The 18,753-nt window shown below is 59.9% G+C and overlaps 1 protein-coding gene across 4 annotated transcripts in view; it reads right to left on the reverse strand.

Moving 5' to 3' along the window:
• TSNARE1 (t-SNARE domain containing 1) overlaps positions 1-18,753 on the reverse strand; it is a 153,150-nt gene that overhangs the window by 12,378 nt on the left and 122,019 nt on the right. For all 4 annotated transcript variants that reach the window (XM_045049986.1, XM_045049983.1, XR_006592606.1 and 1 more), the window contains one exon: positions 820-926. In XM_045049986.1, coding sequence (XP_044905921.1) covers positions 831-926 — 96 coding nt within the window. In that variant the 3' untranslated portion in view covers positions 820-830. The remainder of the gene's footprint in view (positions 1-819; positions 927-18,753) is intronic.

Below are 18,753 nucleotides of genomic sequence, written 5' to 3' on the forward strand. Positions count from 1 at the left end.
GGGACCCCTCGCTCTGGGGGAGCCAGATTCCAACCGGATCGTCCTGCCCCTCATGCGCTGGGCCCCTCGTGTGCTGAGCTCAGAAGAAGGGGCGGAAGAGGCTTGGCAGGGCAGCAGGACAGAGGGGGCCTGGGGGACATCTTGCTGTCTGAAGCCATGACCCTCGTCTGCAGGAGCCACACAGAGGTGCCTGGGAGGAAGCTGGGGCCCCACAGACGGATGCCCAGTGATCTGGGTGCAGCCCCAGCCCACATCTGCCTGCACCCTTGGGAGAGACCCTGAGCAGAGCTTCCATATTTCTGACCCACAGAACCTGTGAGATAGTAAGTGTTTATTGCTGTTTTTAGCCACTAAGCTCTAAGCCAATCTGTTTCGCAGCCACAGAGAAGCCAGACACCTGCTCAGCACGCCGTGCCGGCTCCCACTGTCACTGCGGCCGCGTCCCATGCCCCGTCTCAGTCTCCCATCCGCTCCAGCTCCTGCCCAGCCCCAGGACAGGCCCAGCACCTGCTCTCCACTGTCCAGCACCCCCGCCAGGGTCCTGGCACCCGCCTGCTGCACCTCCCAGCATGCTCTGCTCGCTGGCCGGCCCAGGGGAACTGCCAGTCGGGACCCTTCGGAAGTCGGTGCCTATATGAAGGGAGCTTTGGGTCAGCCGCCCCCAAGGCTGTGGGCTCCAGGAAGGGGGCCCCCACCTGCCACATCCCCTGCTGGGTCACCGGGGCCAAACCCACGCCTGGCACAGAGGAGGCTTGATGGATGCACAGATGAGCGGAAGGGTAGAGGGCCAGATGGCATGGGGGCAGCTGGGACACTCACCGTCGGTGGCATTACTTTCGGATAGAGGTGGCAGTGATGAGGATGATGACCAGCAGGACAGTGACTCCAGCCGACAGGAAGCAGCACTTGATCTTGTGTCTCTGGAGCTGGGAGACAGAGAGACAGAGACAGAGACAGAGAGAGGGAGAGAGGTTGTTATGGTGACCTGTAACTCAGCCTCCCATCCTGGGGGCATTTGGTACGTGCCTGCTTCGGGCTGTGGGCCAGGAAGAGCCTGTCCCTTGCCAGGCGCTCTGCCCTGAGCTGGCACACAGGCATCGGGCTGGCCCAGGAGCCAGGCCCAAAGGGAAGGAGGCAGCCAGGCCTCGATGTAATGTCCAGTTGGCCCCCTTTAGCTCAGGAGGGGGGGAGTCCTTAGCCACAGCCCTTCTTCGAACCTTGTTTTCTTTATAAGCACAGGTTGATGCCCCTGACTCCAGGGGGGACATTTAAAAGCCTTAATTAAGATGAGGCATGGAAAGTACAGAATGTAGCCCTCACCAGATATTCTTATTCCTGTATATTGTTGTGGTTACTATTAATTGAACAGGTTCTGGGCCCCACCAGCAAAGTCCTCATGGAGAGGAAGACACACAGATCTGTGCTGGGGACTCATGGGTGGATGACGATTGGGAGGCTTCTGGAAGAAAAGATACTTTATCTGGGTCCTGGAGGAGGGGTGGGGACTCTCCAGGAAGGTCAGGAGGTGGAAGGCAAGGGACCAAGGGAGAACCCAGGGCAAATGGGGGCTTAAAATGATCTGGTAGGTCACCAAGTGGCCAGCGCGGGTAGGGAAGGTAGGAAGGCAAGCGAGACAGATGGGATGGGCCTGCAGGTTGTACAGGGGTTTGGGCAGCAAATCCAGGGACAGCACAGAAGACAGTGAAGAATTTTAAGCAGGGAGAGAGTGTAGTGAAGAGGCCACTTGGGAAGCAAATGGAGAAGGTGGGTTGGAAAGTGGAGAAGAACCATGAAGACTGGTCACAAGGAAGGCTGATCCGTGGAAGGGAAGGTGTCTGGAGAGGAAAGGGAGGATCAGAGGGGAGAGAGGCAAGACCAGGAGAGAAATCCTCAGAATCACCTGGTTGTGACTGAGTATGCAAGGGAAGTGAGATAAATAAGTCAAGGATGAGTCCCCCAGGTTGCCCATCTGGGTCATCAGGTGGATGCTCTGGCTGTCCACTCATTTATCCATTCATTGATTCCACCCATCCACCCATCCACCTATCCTTCCATCCATCCATCCATCCCTCCATCCATCTACCCACCCACCCACTTATGCATCCAATCATCCATCCATCCACCCACCTACCTACTCATCTACCCATCAGCCTATCCATTCACCCATCTACTCACCCATACATCCACCCAACTCCCTATCCATGCACTTATACACCCATCCACCCACCCTCTGTCCATCTTTCTCAAAATGGCTATAGGTGGGGGTGGGGGTGGGGGTGAGGCACAGAAACTCAGCCATGAGTGAGGGGAGGAATTGGTGGTGACGAGGGGAGTCAGGGGGCTTCTTGGAGTAGGTGTGACTGAACTTGGGTTTGGGGGGGATGGTGTCCACAATGAGTTTTGGGGTGAGGGTCCAGTCCCACTGTAGGGTGGCAGGGGGGGTCTGCTGGGTGTTGGATGGGTATTTAGCTCCTTCAAGCTGCCTCGGTGTCATTCTACTTTGGAAGGGACGCACACACCATTTGAAGATCAGCCATCATCTGTAACAGCTCTGCTTCCCAGCCTTGAGTGCAGTATTACTACCCCGGGTTCTAGGCCACCACACAGTCACAGAAAGGTTAGGTGACCTCTCCCGGGGTTCCAAGATGGTGCATACAGATCTGAGGCTCAGGTCTCCCTGCCCCCAGCTGTTGTCACGAGTCACATGCCAACTGTGTGTGGGAGGGAGGCAAGGAGGGGCCGGGAGGCCCAGAGTAAATGAGAAACAGACCTCTAGTTGCTAAGAGCCGGGGGTGGGAGGGCAGAGAAACCCACAGCCCTGAGCCAAGGAGCAGTTCAGGACCCAGGACAGCGCCTGGGCTGAGGACCCTGGCGTCTCTGTCCGTGGTGCAGACGCACAGGCACCGTCCTCATCGGCAGGACAGCTGCCCTTTCCCGAGCCTCGCGTGGTGCCGACAGCAGGCTGTGTGGATTTGTTCACACTATCCTCACCCAGAGCTCAGAGGGTGCCCTGTCAACACCCTGGTCTGCAGATGATAGCTCAGACAGGTGAAGTAGCCTGCCCAAAGCCACCGGCTTGTGAGCTGCAGGGCCAGGATTCAAATCTGGCCTCCAGCGAGGCAGCCAGCTCTTAAGCACTGCACGCCCCCCACAGATGGGATGCCCCGAGGGCTGACCCTCCACACACATCCGGCCCCTAAAGGAAGCTTATGCATGGAACCGGTTACATGCTTCATCACCCGCACGGATCTGGGAGCCCCCAAGGGAGGCGATGTGCCGTACGGAGCACAGCACCTGGGGTCAGGAAGGGCTGGCTTCAAGCGCCGTCCTCACATCACAGCCTGACTGCCTGACCTAGGGCATGTCGCTGGCCTCCCGGAGGCTCCGGTGTCTGGCTATCCCATCTGTGCAGCCCGGGCAGAGCCCGGCCAACGGGACCCTGCATGGCCTCATGCTCACCATCTGCCAGGGTTGTGTCCACACCTGCTCTGCCTGGGCCCAGATCAACCTTCCCGGACCATGACCTTGTCCTGGATGGCAGCCAAACGCCTCCTTGGATGTGATCTGCACTCAGACCTGTCTCTCCACCTCTACCCTCCAACCCTCCACCTCACTGAGGCAGGGAAGGGAGGCGGAGAAGCTGGGAGACACAGGAACAGCCAAAGGGACTGGGCTAGGGTGGAGAAGGATCCCCAGAGAGGCAGGAGAGATCACCTGGAGAGGAATGGGGGGACAAGTGACTCCTTGGCACCTTCCAAACCTACAGCAGCCTCCACCAAGCCTGGCCCCTTCCAGTCCCCTCTCTACCCCACCAGCAAACTGCCACTGGGTCTCTCCACTGACTTCAAGGGGAAGAGGCAGGTGGGGCCGTGACAGGCAGGGCCCAGGGGCTTCCAGAAGCCCAGGCTAGGACATATGGTGGAGGCGGAGGCAGTCCTTTGATGAGGAGCTCTGCAGACCCAACCCGCAGCTCCCCTCCTGGCACGAGGCAGAGCCCCACCCCCAGCCACCTCTGCTCCAGCCCCCAGCACCTGCCGCCTCCCCTGCAGGGAGGGAGCCTTGTGCAGAGGCACCAACTCCCGAGGGGGCCACTGGCCAGGAGCTGAAGATGTCACCTCAGTTCAGCGTCCAGCAGCAAGATGAGGGGCGGAGGGCAGGGCATGGGTCACCTGATGGGCTGACCTCTCTGGCTCCCTGGTGACCTTCCAGTAAAGCATGGAGAGACTTCCTTAAGGAGGTGGGAGGGCTTTCCCATTGAATATCGCTGACTCTGAAAGGGGAGGAGGCCACACAAGGCGCCAAGCTCGGGCCATTTTTAAAGGCTGGAGGAGGGCCCTGGACCCAGGCAGGGGCTGCTGAGTGGGCGGATGGCTGGGGTCTCAGAACAGCCTCCCATGAGCCCCCCATTTCCCTGTGCTGGGGAGGCACCCTCATCTACAGCAAGCCCTTCAGTGGTTAGAGGGAAAGTGCCAACAGCGATGCCACAGCACTGACCTGGGCGATATGGTGGCACGGGCTGAGCTGTGTCCCCCCAAAAGGATATGCTGAAGTCCTAGCCCCCAGGACCTCAGAACGGGGCCTTACTTAGAGCCGGGGCTTTTATGGAGGTGATGCCGTTAAAGCGAGGTCATCGGGTGGGCACTGATGCATCATGACTGGTGTCCTCGTAAGACGGGCAATTTGGACCCGGGTCCACAGGGAGAACGCCGTGTGAACACGGGGACGGCTGTCTGTGTACCGGCCAAGGAGAGGGGTCTGGAACAGATTCGCCCTCACGGCCCTCAGAAAGAGCCAGCCCCGGGGTGCCTGGCTGGCTCAGTCCATACAGCATGTGACTCTTGATCTCAGGGTTATGGGTTCAAGCCCATGTTGGGTATAGCCATCACTCAAAAATTAAATCTTAGGGGTGCCTGGCTGGCTCAGTGGGTTGAGTGTCCGACTCTCAATCTCAGCTCATGATCTCATGGTTTGTGGGATCGAGTCCCAAGTTGGGCTCTGTGCTGATAGGATGGAACCTACTTGGGAGTCTCTCTCTCCCTCTCTCTCTCTCTGCCCCTCCCACTCACTTGCACATGCTCTCTCTCTCTCTCAAAATAAATAAGTAAACCTAAAAAAATCTTTAAAAAAATTAATTTAGAAAGAGCCGATCTTGCTGACACCTTGACCTTGAACTTCTGGTCTCCAGACTATGGAACAGTGAACGCTGGCCTTTCAGCTGCCCCATCTGTGGTGATTAACTGAACAGACCCGGAGCCATTTCCTTGCTGACCCTGGAGAGTGGCCTCCTGATGGAGAGCTCAGGGGCGGAACCAATTCTCAGCCTCACCCAGCCCAGCCATGGGCACCCTTGCCAGAGAAGAGCTGTCCCTTCCTCCTCTGCCCAGGTCTCCCCAAAGCCCTCACTGCCCAGAGGTGGGGAGCCCCCGCAGCAAGGGGCCACAGGTCACTCTCTGGGAGCAAGGGTGGAGTCCCCCAGCCCTCTACCCATGTCCCATACCCAAGGGGCTGTCACGAGGCCCCCAGTGACCAGACTTCCAAGACACAGAGTCCCCCTGTCCTGATGGCTGCCCGTCTCCGTCCTCCTAGGGGTGGCGCTGGGCACCACACACCGGCCACGACGCTCAGGACAGCCCGTTTCAGAGATGCAAACACCGAAGCTGGGAAACGCCCTCCCAGCCCCTCAGTGTGGTTTTGGGACAAAGCTGTCCGGGGACCAGACAGGAAGGAAAGGGCAGGGAGAAGACGCCACAGGGGACAGGGACCACAGCCCTGCCTTCATGCCCAAGTGGGGTCTGGGTCCTGCCTCCGCTTGGCTCCCTCACACTCCAAGGAGCCGCTGTGACTAATCACTCTCAAATGACAGCCCTGCATTGAAGGAGCTGATGGGGCTGACAGTGGGGGGCCAATTAACCCAAATTATGAATTACGCTCTTGATGGGGGCCCAATTAGTGTCAGCTGTGCGGTCAAAACCTCCTGCGCAGTAACAGCTGGGGGAATGCGGCCCCTACCAGGCCTGCTCGGGCCTCCGAGGGGCGGAGGGGTGGAGTCTAAGTTACAGGGGTGGGTGGAGACAGGGAGAGGGTGGAGTCTAAGTTAGTTCCGGAGGGCCTTGCTCCGCGGCTCCTCCTCTGCCTACCGGGCGTCACTCAGAGAACTCCTGCTCCATCCGCAAAACCCAGGCCGGCACCGCCACCTCCAGGATGCCCTCCCCCAGCCCGTGCTTCCTCCCACACAAAACCTGCTGCTTCTGCGCCAGCTCGGCCCCTTTCCTCCCACTAGGACACTGCAGGTGGGAGCGTGTTTGGCCGACTGCTGCCCCGACCTGGGCAGGGCTTAGCGGAAGCCAGAGGACCAAGGGGAGGGGACCGGCTGTGCCCACGTGGGGCCCTGCCGCCGCCCTCAGGCCTCCACAGGCTCCGTGTCCACGCTGAGAGAGGACGGACGCTGGGTCATCAGTCCAGGGGCACACACGCGGGTGCCGCCACCCTCCGCCTGCTCCCCCTTCCGCTAAAATGAGGGAACAGGGTGTACCCCCAGCACAGGGACTGAGGCGGCAGCGCTGGAGGGGGCGGGCGGGCCCGGCTGAGGGGAGAGGGGCTTCGGGGCCTGCAGAGGTGCGCACTCAGGTGAGAAGCAAGGCCTGAGCCAGCCTCAGAAGCAGGGGAGGGTGAGCGGAGAGACTCCCAGGCTCCCTCCTCCCCACCCCTGCAATTCTCTGGGACTCCAGGCCCAGTGGAGGGAGCCAAAGCTGTGGTCACAGTAGCCGCTGACCAGCCGGAACCTGGGAGAGCTTTCTCCAAAGGCCCACGGGCCAGGCTCTGGGAATAGCCCACGCACCCCTGGCCTCTGTGCGCCCCAATAAAGGTCACGGCCAGCTCACACTAGGTGAAGCCCCAACACGCGCGCGCACCCTTCTAAGCAGCATTTCGGTGCCCAGCTTTAGATACAGCACCGCGTAAGGACCCCACACAGCGGGGAGCACGGTCATCACAAGGGACGGAAAACAAAGCGAACAAAAAAAGAAATTCAAAGAACCAGAGTCTGTGAGTCTGTGCAGGAACAGAAGGAAACTCCGCACACTGACGCGATCCTCGGAGAGCAGAGAACACGCCCCCGGGACAGGCTGGGGGGAAAGGCCTGGGGGGAGGGGCAAGTCCCCCAAGCTCTCCAGGCCCTGCCCCCCCGCACCTGCAGGCTGCGCGAGGGGCGGGGCCGGCCTCCCAGAGCCGGGCCAGGGAGCAGCCCGGCGGGACTGTGGGGTGAGAGGACCCCGGGGCAGCACGGGAAGGCTGCTCTGCCCACTCCCCAGCTGCCCGACCAGCACCAGGGGTGGGGTCTGGGGGTCCGCCGGTGACCTAGTGACAAGCATGGCCGCCCAGACACTCCCTGAGGAACTGAGGACACTTGCCCACGGAGCTGCCACGAAGTGGGGTGTCAGGCCTCCAGCGGGCAGGCCGGGCCCCCCAACCTGCTCCCCTCCGGCCTCCACCTGGCTCTCCCCGCCCGGAAAGGGCCTGGATGGGGCTCCAGGGCGGCCCGCCCTTCCCTCCAAGACTCCCTCTCTGAGGCTGCTTCCTCGTGTGACAGGAGGGGCGATACCATCCCTCATGGCTTCTCTGAAGGTGGACGCCCGCCTGGACCCGGATGGCGCATCTCTGCACACCTCGGCCTCGAATTCTAGGGCGGGCCCCTGCACAGGCGGCCAGTGACCCAGGCCAGCAGGGCCTGCGTCCGGTGGGTGCTCACTAAAGCCAGAGCCTCTTCAGGGGTCCAGGGCAGCTGGAGGCCTCTATGCCTGACCTGACGCTGCCCTCAGCCTCTGGGTCCTGCTGTCCTGTGTCACAGCGGTCCAGAAGGGCCAAGTGGGGGTCCTGGAAACCCGTCTCCAGCAGCCATGGGCTCACTGGGGAGAAGGGAGCCAAGAGAAGGGAAAGCAGGATAGAGGCTGACTGGGGCGAGGGCATCGGGGCATCAGGTGCTGGGCTTGGGACTCGGTGGGACCAAGGGCAGCCCCCGCCCTCGCCTCCAGGGACCCTTGCTGACACCCAAGGCTTCGAGTGAGGACGCAGCCCAGGGAAGGGCAGTGACTGGCCCCGGGCCTCCCAGTGAGGGGGCTGGACTCCTGGGCCAGACCCCATGCCCCCAGCCCACACAGCTCTGTGCCCTCTCTCGGCCGGGAGCTCAGCCCCTCCGCCCCTGCCCTCTGACCCACCGGTACCCTCCTTCCCCCCCCCCCCAAAGCTGCCCAGCCCCCACCCCACTCCTCAGAAGCCGCTTCCCATGCAAATGTATTCAGAATACATGACATTTCAGAAACATCTATTTGTATATATTTAGACTCCATTTCAAAAGAATTATTCAAAATCGGAGCCATTTGGATAGATGGGTGTGGAACGGATTGTTTCTTAAGTGTTCACGTTAAAAATATCATGTTTTCTAAGTGGATCACAAATGCTGTAATTATTGAAATGGGCACATTCTGCTGGGGGAAAATTACAGAATCATGACTTGATTTACGGATTCTGTGTCCTGAGGACAGTGCTCAAGGGGCACCTGTCCCAGGACAGCACTGGGGCACCTGCTCCAGAACAGGGCACGGGGCACCTTCCCCGGGACAGGGCGCAAGGGCACTCACCCCAGGATGGCACTGGCCAGAGACCCGGGGGCTTTGGTGGAGGCCACACTGTGCCAGGTGAGTGCTGGCCCCGCTGTGCTGGGACCTGCCCCAGGGGACCGACAAGGTGTAGGGCAGGAGGGGGCCGGTGCAGGTTAGTGTCTGAGGCCGAGGTGGGGCTGGAGGTTCTGAGGTCCGGGGAAGGAGCTGGCTCATCCAGGGGCCTGGGACGTGGAGGGGCTGGGGCTGGGGCAGCCAGGCCTCATTCTTCTCTCCTGGGCTGAACACCAGCCTGGCCCCCCAACCCCAACTCCACCCACCCCCATGAAAAACCCCCTGCCTCTCTCAGCTTGATGCAAGGCCTCACCAGACTGCTTCCTCCTCCCTAAATATGGCCCCAGCCCCAGGACCTTTGCACTGCTGCTCCTACTGTTTGAACCATCCTAACCCCCTTTCCCATGTGGCTCAGGTTCCAACCTGAAAGTATGTCTTGATGCCTCAGGGGATGCCCACCTGCCCACCCCACGTCGCTGCCCTCTGTGATCAGGATGGTGGGCTTGTCTTCCCCTCCCCTCTGAGCCCATGACTTCTGGTGGGCAGGGCTCAATCATGCCAGGCTCAGGACTCCCACCCTGGGCAGTGTCACTGGTGGGAGCCAGGGTCCGTGCACTGCGGTCTTCACTCACTGGCTGTAGAAAGCAGGCTTGGTAACCACCCTTCACGCGTGTGTGCAGGGGTGAGGCCAGCATCCCTCTGAGGGGGCCCCGGGGGTTGGCAGAGCACTTGCCATATGCCAGACCCAAAGCAGGCGCCTACCAGGGCCAGTCCCTCCAACAGAACGTCTTGTCGGTGAAAGGAACCCAGCCTGTGCTTTCACGCCAGATGGAGTCAACCCTGACCAACGACTCCCTCCGTCGGGGACCAGATGTCTCCGGGCGCTCAGGGGAGGGTCCCCTGGTGGGACCTCCTCAGGGCTCAAGGGGACACAGTATTAGGTAGAAGCCTCCGAACAAAGTCCCCAGGCCCAGCAATGCCACTTGGGGAGTACTTGGGGGACAGCTCATCCCAAGGCCGCTCTAGCTTCCGAAGGTCACCGGCCACATACTGGGCAAGTGCATCCGGCCACTCGGCCAGCCTCCTGCGGCGTCAGAGGGGGGTCCGCCGCGTGTGCTGCCGGGAGAGAGGCCCCGAGACGCGCGAGTGGGAATGAGCGTGAGACGGTGCCCGTGGGCAGCCGTCCGCGTCATAGACACACGTGCACACGCAGGACAGTCGGGTCACTGCAGACACGTCACCACTGTCACTTCCCGGCACTGCTCTTCTCCGGGGGGAGCTTCTATTTTGTTTGATTTTTGCTTTTGTGTTTTGGCTTCAAGGAGCTTCTGTGATGAAGACACAAGTCTGAATGGGGAAGCCTTTTAAGACCCACTGCGGCTCCTCCCAGCTTCCCCGGGCTGGGGGATGTGGGACAGTGGGCCAGAGCGTCTAGGCTGGGACTCGTGACCCCAGGAGGTCACGGACAGGACCAGCCCCCACGAGCCAGGGGCCAGTTTGCAGGTGTCAGGCACGGACGTCCCACCGAGGTCCCGGCCCCCGTCCCATCTCTGTGACTCAGTCCTGAGCTGCTCCCCACCAGCCGCATCCCCAGACCCCTTCTTGCCGGAGCTCCCTGACAGCCGAGTGAACAAGTGAAGGCCCCTACCGACATCCACCCCCACCCCCAGCTGATTGCCCCGAGCTCCTCTCTCCTTTCCCAGAATTAGTAACAAACACGCATGGGCCCCCCCCACCCCCCGTGTGCCAAGCGCCGTCCCAGCGTTGGAGCGGCAGCAGGGAACGACGATGCCTCGGCGTGGAGGCGGCTTCCCAGGAGGAGCCAGGTGAGAAGCAGGCTCTCGGGAAAACCCACAGGGCGCAGGGGGGGCAATGAAGAGTAGGAGAAGAAGCAGGGCTCGGGGCCGATCGGCGAAGGCATCGCTACGAAGCTGACTTTTCCATCTAGACCTGAAGGCAGGGAGGGAGGGAGTCAGCAGATTTGTGAGAATGGTCCAGGCAGCAGGTCTGTGCGTGCCAAGGCCCTGAGGCAGAGAGTACCTGGGCGCCCCTGGAATGAGGGGCTGAGGCTGGTGTGGTCTGAACAACGGAGAGCACGACTGAGGCCTCGGGCCTCAGGACGTTTGCACGCACTGTTCACGCCATCTGGGCATAGCCCAGCCTCACCTCCTGCCGCTCTTTGCTCGTTTGTCAGCAAAACCCTCGCCGGCCAGCCTAAGAGGGCCCGGCCCTCTTCATGCACACCGGCCGTGCCCACCCCGGCCTCCTCGCCCTCCGCTCGGTTCCCCGCGTGCGGTGCTGGGTACCTCCCGCACTCCCGATTGTGTCCGGCTCTCCCGACTAGCGTGTCCGCCCTACGGGCCCAGGACCGGGGCTGGCTCACAGAGGGGCTCGTATCTGGGGGAGCTGCATTGCTAAGCGTCACCACATGAGGAATCCACGGCGTTACGCCCGCTCGTCCCCAGAAGGGGCCTGGCGTGAAGGCGGCTCTCACGGAACGAGCAGGTCTCCCAGCTCCGCCCCTGGGCGCTGGCCGGCACCTGGGCCCCTGAGCCTCGGTTTCCGGTCTACAAAACATGGTAACGAGCGGTCTCGTGGAACCCACGGCGGGGATGCCCGTGGTCCCTGGTGACTTCACTTCGTGCTGTAAACGCACACGCTCTCGTTCCTGTTAAGGAAATGTCCCCAAACTCTAGGATATGTTGCCGTGACGCTGCTGCCCCAGCAGGCTGGGGACCCCGCTGGGCCCCGAGCGACAGCTGGAGGAAATGCGCATCTTGGTTGAGTGGACACTGCTCGCCCGGCAGGTGCCTGTGATGACACCGCACGCGGGTCCCCGCGTGTCACTCAGGCGAGTGTCGGTCGGGGCCGCTGGCAGGTCGGTCGGAGACAGCTGTCTGCTTGTCCTTCCCTCCTGGCCCGCGCCATCCGCCTGGGTCTGCGTGTTCCTACCGAGGGCGGCGGCCAGCCCCACCCAGCGGAGGAAGCAGGGCGGCTTCACCGACGAGCCCCTGCCCCCCGCCTGCCTCTTCTCTGGGAGAAGGACGCCCCTCTGTCTCTTTTGGGCCCCAGGACCCCCGCCCCTCCCAGGCCGCGCAGGAGGTACTCAGCTCCCCCAGACCCTGCCCCCCATCAGCACCAGTCCCCAGCTTCGCTCCCCCGCCTCCCACCTCCTTTGTCCTCCGCTAGCTGAGCTCGTCCAGCTGGGGGGCGTCCCGGACAAACACGCAGAGACACAGAGGACAGAGGGAGGGTCCCACCTGCAGCTCAGCCCGCCGTGCCGCCAGGGTGCCAGCTGCCAGCCGCTCCCCAGAACCCCATTCTCCAGCAGGACCCTCAGTGGGACATCAGCCCCTGTCCCCTGCCTGCAGCACCCACAGCCGCCTCCACCCCCCGGGTACCCCCCACCCCACGCACAGGTGCCAGCCGGGCCTGGGGACAGGAGGAGAGGCGCAGGTCAGGGGGAGGCTCCCGGAGGAGGTCCTGGGGGCGAGGGCAGGTGGAAGGGGAGAGGGTGGATCGGCCGGAGCTCCGAGGTCAAGGTCCTGCTAGCAGTCAGAGGCCGCACCGGGGCCACATCCCCCTACCAGGGCCGACCTTCTTCTGCGTAAGTGTGGCCCACTGCGGCCCCTTCCTAGGAGGAGCCTGAGCCCTGGGTCGGCGCCAGCCCCCACCTCAGCCATCTGCTTCTGTCTCCCCACGACGCCGAAGGTGGTCCTGACTCGCAGGTCCCCACCCTGCACCCTCCCAAACCCAGTCTGCCAAGCAGGCGGGGAAGGGCGCGAGCCTGTGTGGAGGGCCCTGCCCCTGTCGCCAGGGCGCTGACCCGTGCGTGCCGCTTCAGGGGCAGCACTGACTGCCGCTGCCGCGCGGGGCCCCTGCTCTGTCCCAGGCCCTGCGTGGCCACCTTCAGGATGACAGCAGTAAACAGTCCCTACCGAGCGCTCTCACGAGCTAGATCCACGCCGGGTCCGCCAGCGTGGAGCATCTGAGGACAGGTGTGCCTGCAGGCGCTGGGGAGCCGATGGTGGGGGGGGGGTGTCACATGTGGACGATAAACACAACGTGTCTTTAAATCAGACGGTAGGTGAGCAGGCAGAAGCCGTGATGGAAAGAAGATGGTGTGCAGCGAGGGCAGAGGCGAGGCATGGGCAGGGGGCGGATTAACAGGCCTCAGGGTGGAGCTCACTGGGGGGATATTTGAGTCGAGCAGGGCGGTGGAGAAGTGCATCTGGGCAGAGGGAACAGCCAGAGCAAAGGCCCCGAGGCAGGAGTGTGCTGGTGGGGATGAGGAACCCCGAGGAGCCTGCTGGCCAGTCCCAGTCCTGCCCCTGTGCCACGTGCTTTCTCGGGGACCTGGCAGCCTGGCCCTGGGGACCCCCGCCCGCAGGAGACCCCAAAGATGTGAGCAGAGGGAGAGATGCCTGGGGAAGCTTTGTGGCGTGGGCAGTGAGCCTGCGCCTCCTCCAGGGTGACCCCCTGGGATTCCACTCTCCTGTGCAGGGACAGGTCTGCTGGTGAAGACACGGGCGCTGGGGCAGACGCCCCGACCTACACCCTGACCTTACCACTCACTAGCTCTTACAAACCGTGAACCTGTCTGCGCCTCGGTGTCCTTCTCTGACACGGGCCGAGCACCCCCCTTCCAGGGCTGCGGGGGCACCGAGAAAGGTCACCCCGGTGAGCGCTGAGCGCGGAGCCTGGGACGGAACAGCTGCCCAGAAACGACAAGCGTCTGCCTGTCGCTGAGGCTGTGGCCACCAGCCCCGCCCCAGACGAGAGGCCCACAGGGCAGAAGAGGAGAGGAGACCGGAAAGGGGTCCCCTGCAATGCCAGCACTGGGACCCCCCCCCCGGGTCTGTCACGTAAGGCGGTGGCTGGCAGGAAGCTCAGCCCCCCACCCCCACCCCCAAGCCGGCTCCTGGTACTTAGAATTGCACCATTAGAGAGTGTTTCCTTTGGGGTCAGGAAAAAAACCCCAGATCCAGCTTGAACCGCTAGCACGTGTTGGGGAGGTGTGGTGTGGACACCAACCTTCCTGAGCACAGGTCACCCGCTGCCCCCCTCCCAGGGGGTGTGCCCGCAGGCTGCCACAGCTGCTCCCACCCCACCCGATTCCTGGCTGGAGGGAGCCTGCCCAGTGCAGGCCAATTGGCCGGCTCCGCTCAGTGGCGAGGCTCACGGTGCTGCCGCCTGGGCGGAACCCTGCAAGGGGCACTCTCCGGGACACGCTAGTCCCATTCGAGGTGGGCCTGGTCCCCAGGGACGCCCCTGCTTCAGAGAGTGATGTCTGAGCGGGCCGAGCCTCAGCCGGCAGGGAGGACCGGGGGCGACGGCCGCCTCGACGGTGAGCCCCACCTCCTGCAGGGACGCCAGACCCCAAGGCCAGCTCACAGCCCAGCGAGGACCCTGGTGGCTGGGAGAGCGCAACGGAATGCCCTCTGGAAGAGAGTTTCCTGGTTCCTGGTGAAGCCCAGTCACAGGCTCGTAGCTAGATGTCATCCAACAAGCCAGAAAGCCACACGTCAAGAACGGGCCAGACAAGCAAAGGATATAAAACTGGTGGGGACACAGGGGTCAGGGGTCTGAGGAGTTCAGGATGTGGCCATAGAAGGCAGCACGAGACCATCAGGAAGGAGCAGATATCCAAGAAGAAAAGAAACTTTTGGAAGCGAAAACCGTAATTTTCGGCGGCCTGGGCAGACTCCACCCAGCTGCAAAGCGGGGGATACGCCCCGGTAAGTTACCCAGGCCACAAGACGCCCAGGGCTGCAAACCAGGACGCGGCGACGCGGGTCTAACACAGGCCGCCGGGACAACGGGCAGAAGCGGCATGTGACGAGTGACAGCGACCACTGTCACAAGTCACGAAAACGGGAGTCCACCGACCTGAGAAGCACAGAAGGCGGAAGTTAAAAAAAAATCCGTACCAGAGGCGCCTGGGTGGCTCAGTCAGTTGAGCGTCTGCCTCTCAATTTCCACTCAGGTCATGATCCCGGGGTTGTGGGATTGAGCCCTGCATCAGGGTCCATGCCTAGTGTGGAACCTGCTTGGAATTCTCTCTCTCTCTCTCTCTCTCTCTCTCTCTCTCTCTCTCTCTCTCTCTCTCAAATATAATTTAAAAAAAAATCCATCCCCAGACATATCATGGGAAAACTGCAGAACCCTGAATACAGAAACAAGACCTTAAACTGGCCAGAGGAAGAAAGACAGATCCCTAAACGATCAAGACAGATGGACAGACAGAATGTAGAGTCCAGAAGGTGCAGGATTAAGTTCGCGCCCAAACCAGGAGTCTTTGCTGAGCGACGTTCTCCGTGAAACACGTGAGCAAACAGCACTACAGACACACACACACCGTCCGGGTACCAGCAAGGGGCCCGCACCAAGGAGAGGCTCTGGGAAGAAGGAAAAGAGGCCGGAAGACCTGAGATAAAGGAATGAGGACTGGGCAGGAACACATCGACGTCTGTGTAAGTCCCGCTCGGCCCCAGCTGCGTGAGTGACCGCGTCCCGTGTGCGGGCAGGAAACAGTGGGAGGCAGCGGCACGTGCTTAGGAAGAGCTCGCGCCACAAGGCGCCAGCCTTAGGTGGGGGCCGCGTCAGTCCAACTTCAGACTCCGTGAGGGAGGGGTCACCTGGCAAAGCTCAAGAAAATCAAATGAAAGGTTGAAATAAAGTATATGAAAAAATTTTTAAAAAGAAAAAGAAAAGCATGAGCTAATTTTTAAACACTCACTTGATTAGAGCCACGGCAATGAAGCATAACAGGTGGTCCTGGCATAGATCCTGGCCCAGATCCTGGCCCAGATCCTGGACCAGATCCTAGACCAGATCTTGGATCAGATCCTGGCCTAGATCCTGGCCTAGATCCTGGATCAGATCCTGGACCAGACCCTGGACTATACCCTGAACCAGATCCTGGACCAGATCCTGGCCTAGATCCTGAATCAGATCCTGGACCAGACCCTGGACTATACCCTGAACCAGATCCTGGACCAGATCCTGGCCTAGATCCTGGCCTAGATCCTGGATCAGATCCTGGACCAGACCCTGGACTATACCCTGAACCAGATCCTGGACCAGATCCTGGCCTAGATCCTGGACCAGATCCTGGACCAGATCCTGGACCAGATCCTGGCCTAGATCCTGGACCAGATCCTGGCCTAGATCCTGGCCTAGACCCTGGACCAGATCCTGGCCTAGATCCTGGACCAGACCCTGGCCTAGATCCTGGACCAGACCCTGAACCAGATCCTGGACCAGATCCTGGACCAGATCCTGGCCTAGATCCTGGATCAGATCCTGGACCAGACCCTGGACTATACCCTGAACCAGATCCTGGACCAGATCCTGGCCTAGATCCTGGCCTAGATCCTGGATCAGATCCTGGACCAGACCCTGGACTATACCCTGAACCAGATCCTGGACCAGATCCTGGCCTAGGTCCTGGACCAGATCCTGGACCAGATCCTGGACCAGATCCTGGCCTAGATCCTGGACCAGATCCTGGCCTAGATCCTGGCCTAGACCCTGGACCAGATCCTGGCCTAGATCCTGGACCAGATCCTGGCCTAGATCCTGGACCAGACCCTGGCCTAGATCCTGGACCAGACCCTGAACCAGATCCTGGACCAGATCCTGGCCTAGATCCTGGCCTAGACCCTGGACCAGATCCTGGCCTAGATCCTGGACCAGATCCTGGCCTAGATCCTGGACCAGATCCTGGCCTAGATCCTAGACCAGACCCTGGCCTAGATCCTGGACCAGACCCTGAACCAGATCCTGGACCAGATCCTGGCCTAGATCCTGGACCAGATCCTGGCCTAGATCCTGGCCTAGACCCTGGACCAGATCCTGGACCAGATCCTGGCCTAGATCCTGGACCAGACCCTGGACCAGATCCTGGACCAGATTCTGGCCTAGATCCTGGACCAGATCCTGAACCGGATCCTGGACCAGATCCTGGCCTAGGTCCTGGACCAGATCCTGGGCTCTTAAAGAATGTGCTAGAAAAATCGGCGCCACCTGAATGGGATCTGTGATTACACAGTGAGACTTGATTGGTGTCTGTGTGCTGCTGATGGCTAGTGGCATGGTGGCCAGTGCTCATCCACCGCGGCTGTGGGACAAAGGAGTGAGGATCCCCGAGTGGCAGCGAGGTGGTGATGGGGAGCATGGCTAAGGTACATAGTGACCCCACATTCTATCCCTGCCACTGCTGTGCACATTTGCAGTTTTTAAGAAAATAAAAAGTTAAAAACTCTAGTACTAAAAACCAGAGAAGCTTTCAAAAATAAAGATAAATACAAATCAAAAAGGAAGATGTGAGAAACCGGTGCGAATACATCAATAATGGATTAAACTCGCCGGTGGAAAGACGGGAGTCGTTACAGGAGATTATTTACACCCAGACACACGTTATTCACCGCAGATATATCGGAAGCGTAGAGGCACAGAAACAATGAAGAATAGACAATGAAGAATAGACAAACATATCATGAACACATTAATCAAAAGAAATTTGGCACAGACCGACTGACGACAGACGCCACGTGGGGTGGAGAAGTCACGTCATAGCACTGACAGCTTCATTTTACCAAGAGGAGACGGCGATTCTTAACCTGCAGCCTGAAAACTACAGCCAGAGAATACAGAAGACAAACATTCACAGACCTGCAGGGAGGAATCTCCAAATCCAGTGACGCGGCGTAAGACTTCACCTTATTTCCTTCATTCCGTGACTGGCCAGACTGAGCACACACGGCAAAGACACAGACACTCTGAGCTAGCAAGTTAACGAGCTCGACTCACGGACGCCGACAGAGGGGTCCACGCACGCGGCTCACACGGCGTGCCCCTTTCTCAAGCACACGTGGGACACCTGCAGAGCTGGCATTCTCTAAGCCTTACATAAAGCAAGTCTTAACAAATTTCACAGAACCAGCATCACATAAAAGAAATTTTCTCAACGAAATGCAGTAGAATTAAAAAAAAAAAAGCACACTTAAAATGCTCATGGGTTAAAAAAATTCTACAATTCACTTCTTAATAGCTCTTGGGTCAAAGAAAAACTCGTATAGTGATCATACATCACACTGAGCACTGATGAAAATACACGGGGTCCTAGCGTGCGAGGTGCAGGAAACACAGGCTGCGGCTCGGAGTTCTAGAAAGTGCCAGGCTGGAGCTTCAGGCCTTGGCAGCGAGAAGAAGGGGCTCAGAAAGCCCCACCGCAAACCCCAACCAGCACGAAGCAGAACGACAAGGCACAGACGCTAATGAAAAAGACAAACGTCTAGAAAGACTGATCAGGGCGAGAAGTCACTGGACGAATAAGGTTGGGACTGAGTGGGCACAGGACACGGAGTGGGGATCACGCAGAGGTGAGGGAACAGTATGAACACGTTTGCAGCCTTGCGGTCTGAACCGGGGAGACGGATGAATCCCCGGAAAAATACCATTTACCCAAAGCGACTTCAGAACAAGAGAGAACCCAAGCGGTCTTACATATGCTGTGAGCACAGAATATCCAGTACATAACAGAGGAAAAAGAGTGATCCCTGACTCGTTATGTGAAGCTGATATAAAACCGATACCAAAATCAGACAAGATCGGAGAAGTCAGGACAGGTAGAGGCCGAGACAGGTGCCAAAACTCTAAATAAAATAGGACCACACAAGACGCTTCCATGACCGTGAACCAGCCGTGTTGAATTAGAGCGGCTCAGTGCCAGACGTGTGTGCATGTGTCGCTCACACTAACCGAGTGAAGGAGAACACTGAACCATCTCAATGGATCGAAAGCATATTAGATGAAAATCAACAGCCGTCTAGGATTTAAAACAAACGACCACCCAAAACTTTCGAACCCTTGGCAAACTTCCTCGATCTGACCGGAGTATCTACAATAAATGTACAATTTCTTCCCTTCGTGGGGCAGGACCGGAACCACGGGGCCTTCCCCCTGGGCCGGCACTACCCCCACCCCCCCACGCAGGACCCGGGAGGGCAGCCAGCGAGGTCACTATGCCAAGGACGGACACACAACCGGGTCACCGACAATGACAGGATTATCCCGAAGC

The sequence above is a fragment of the Felis catus genome, chromosome F2 (assembly GCF_018350175.1).
Source record: "Felis catus isolate Fca126 chromosome F2, F.catus_Fca126_mat1.0, whole genome shotgun sequence".
NCBI classification, from domain to species: domain Eukaryota; kingdom Metazoa; phylum Chordata; class Mammalia; order Carnivora; family Felidae; genus Felis; species Felis catus.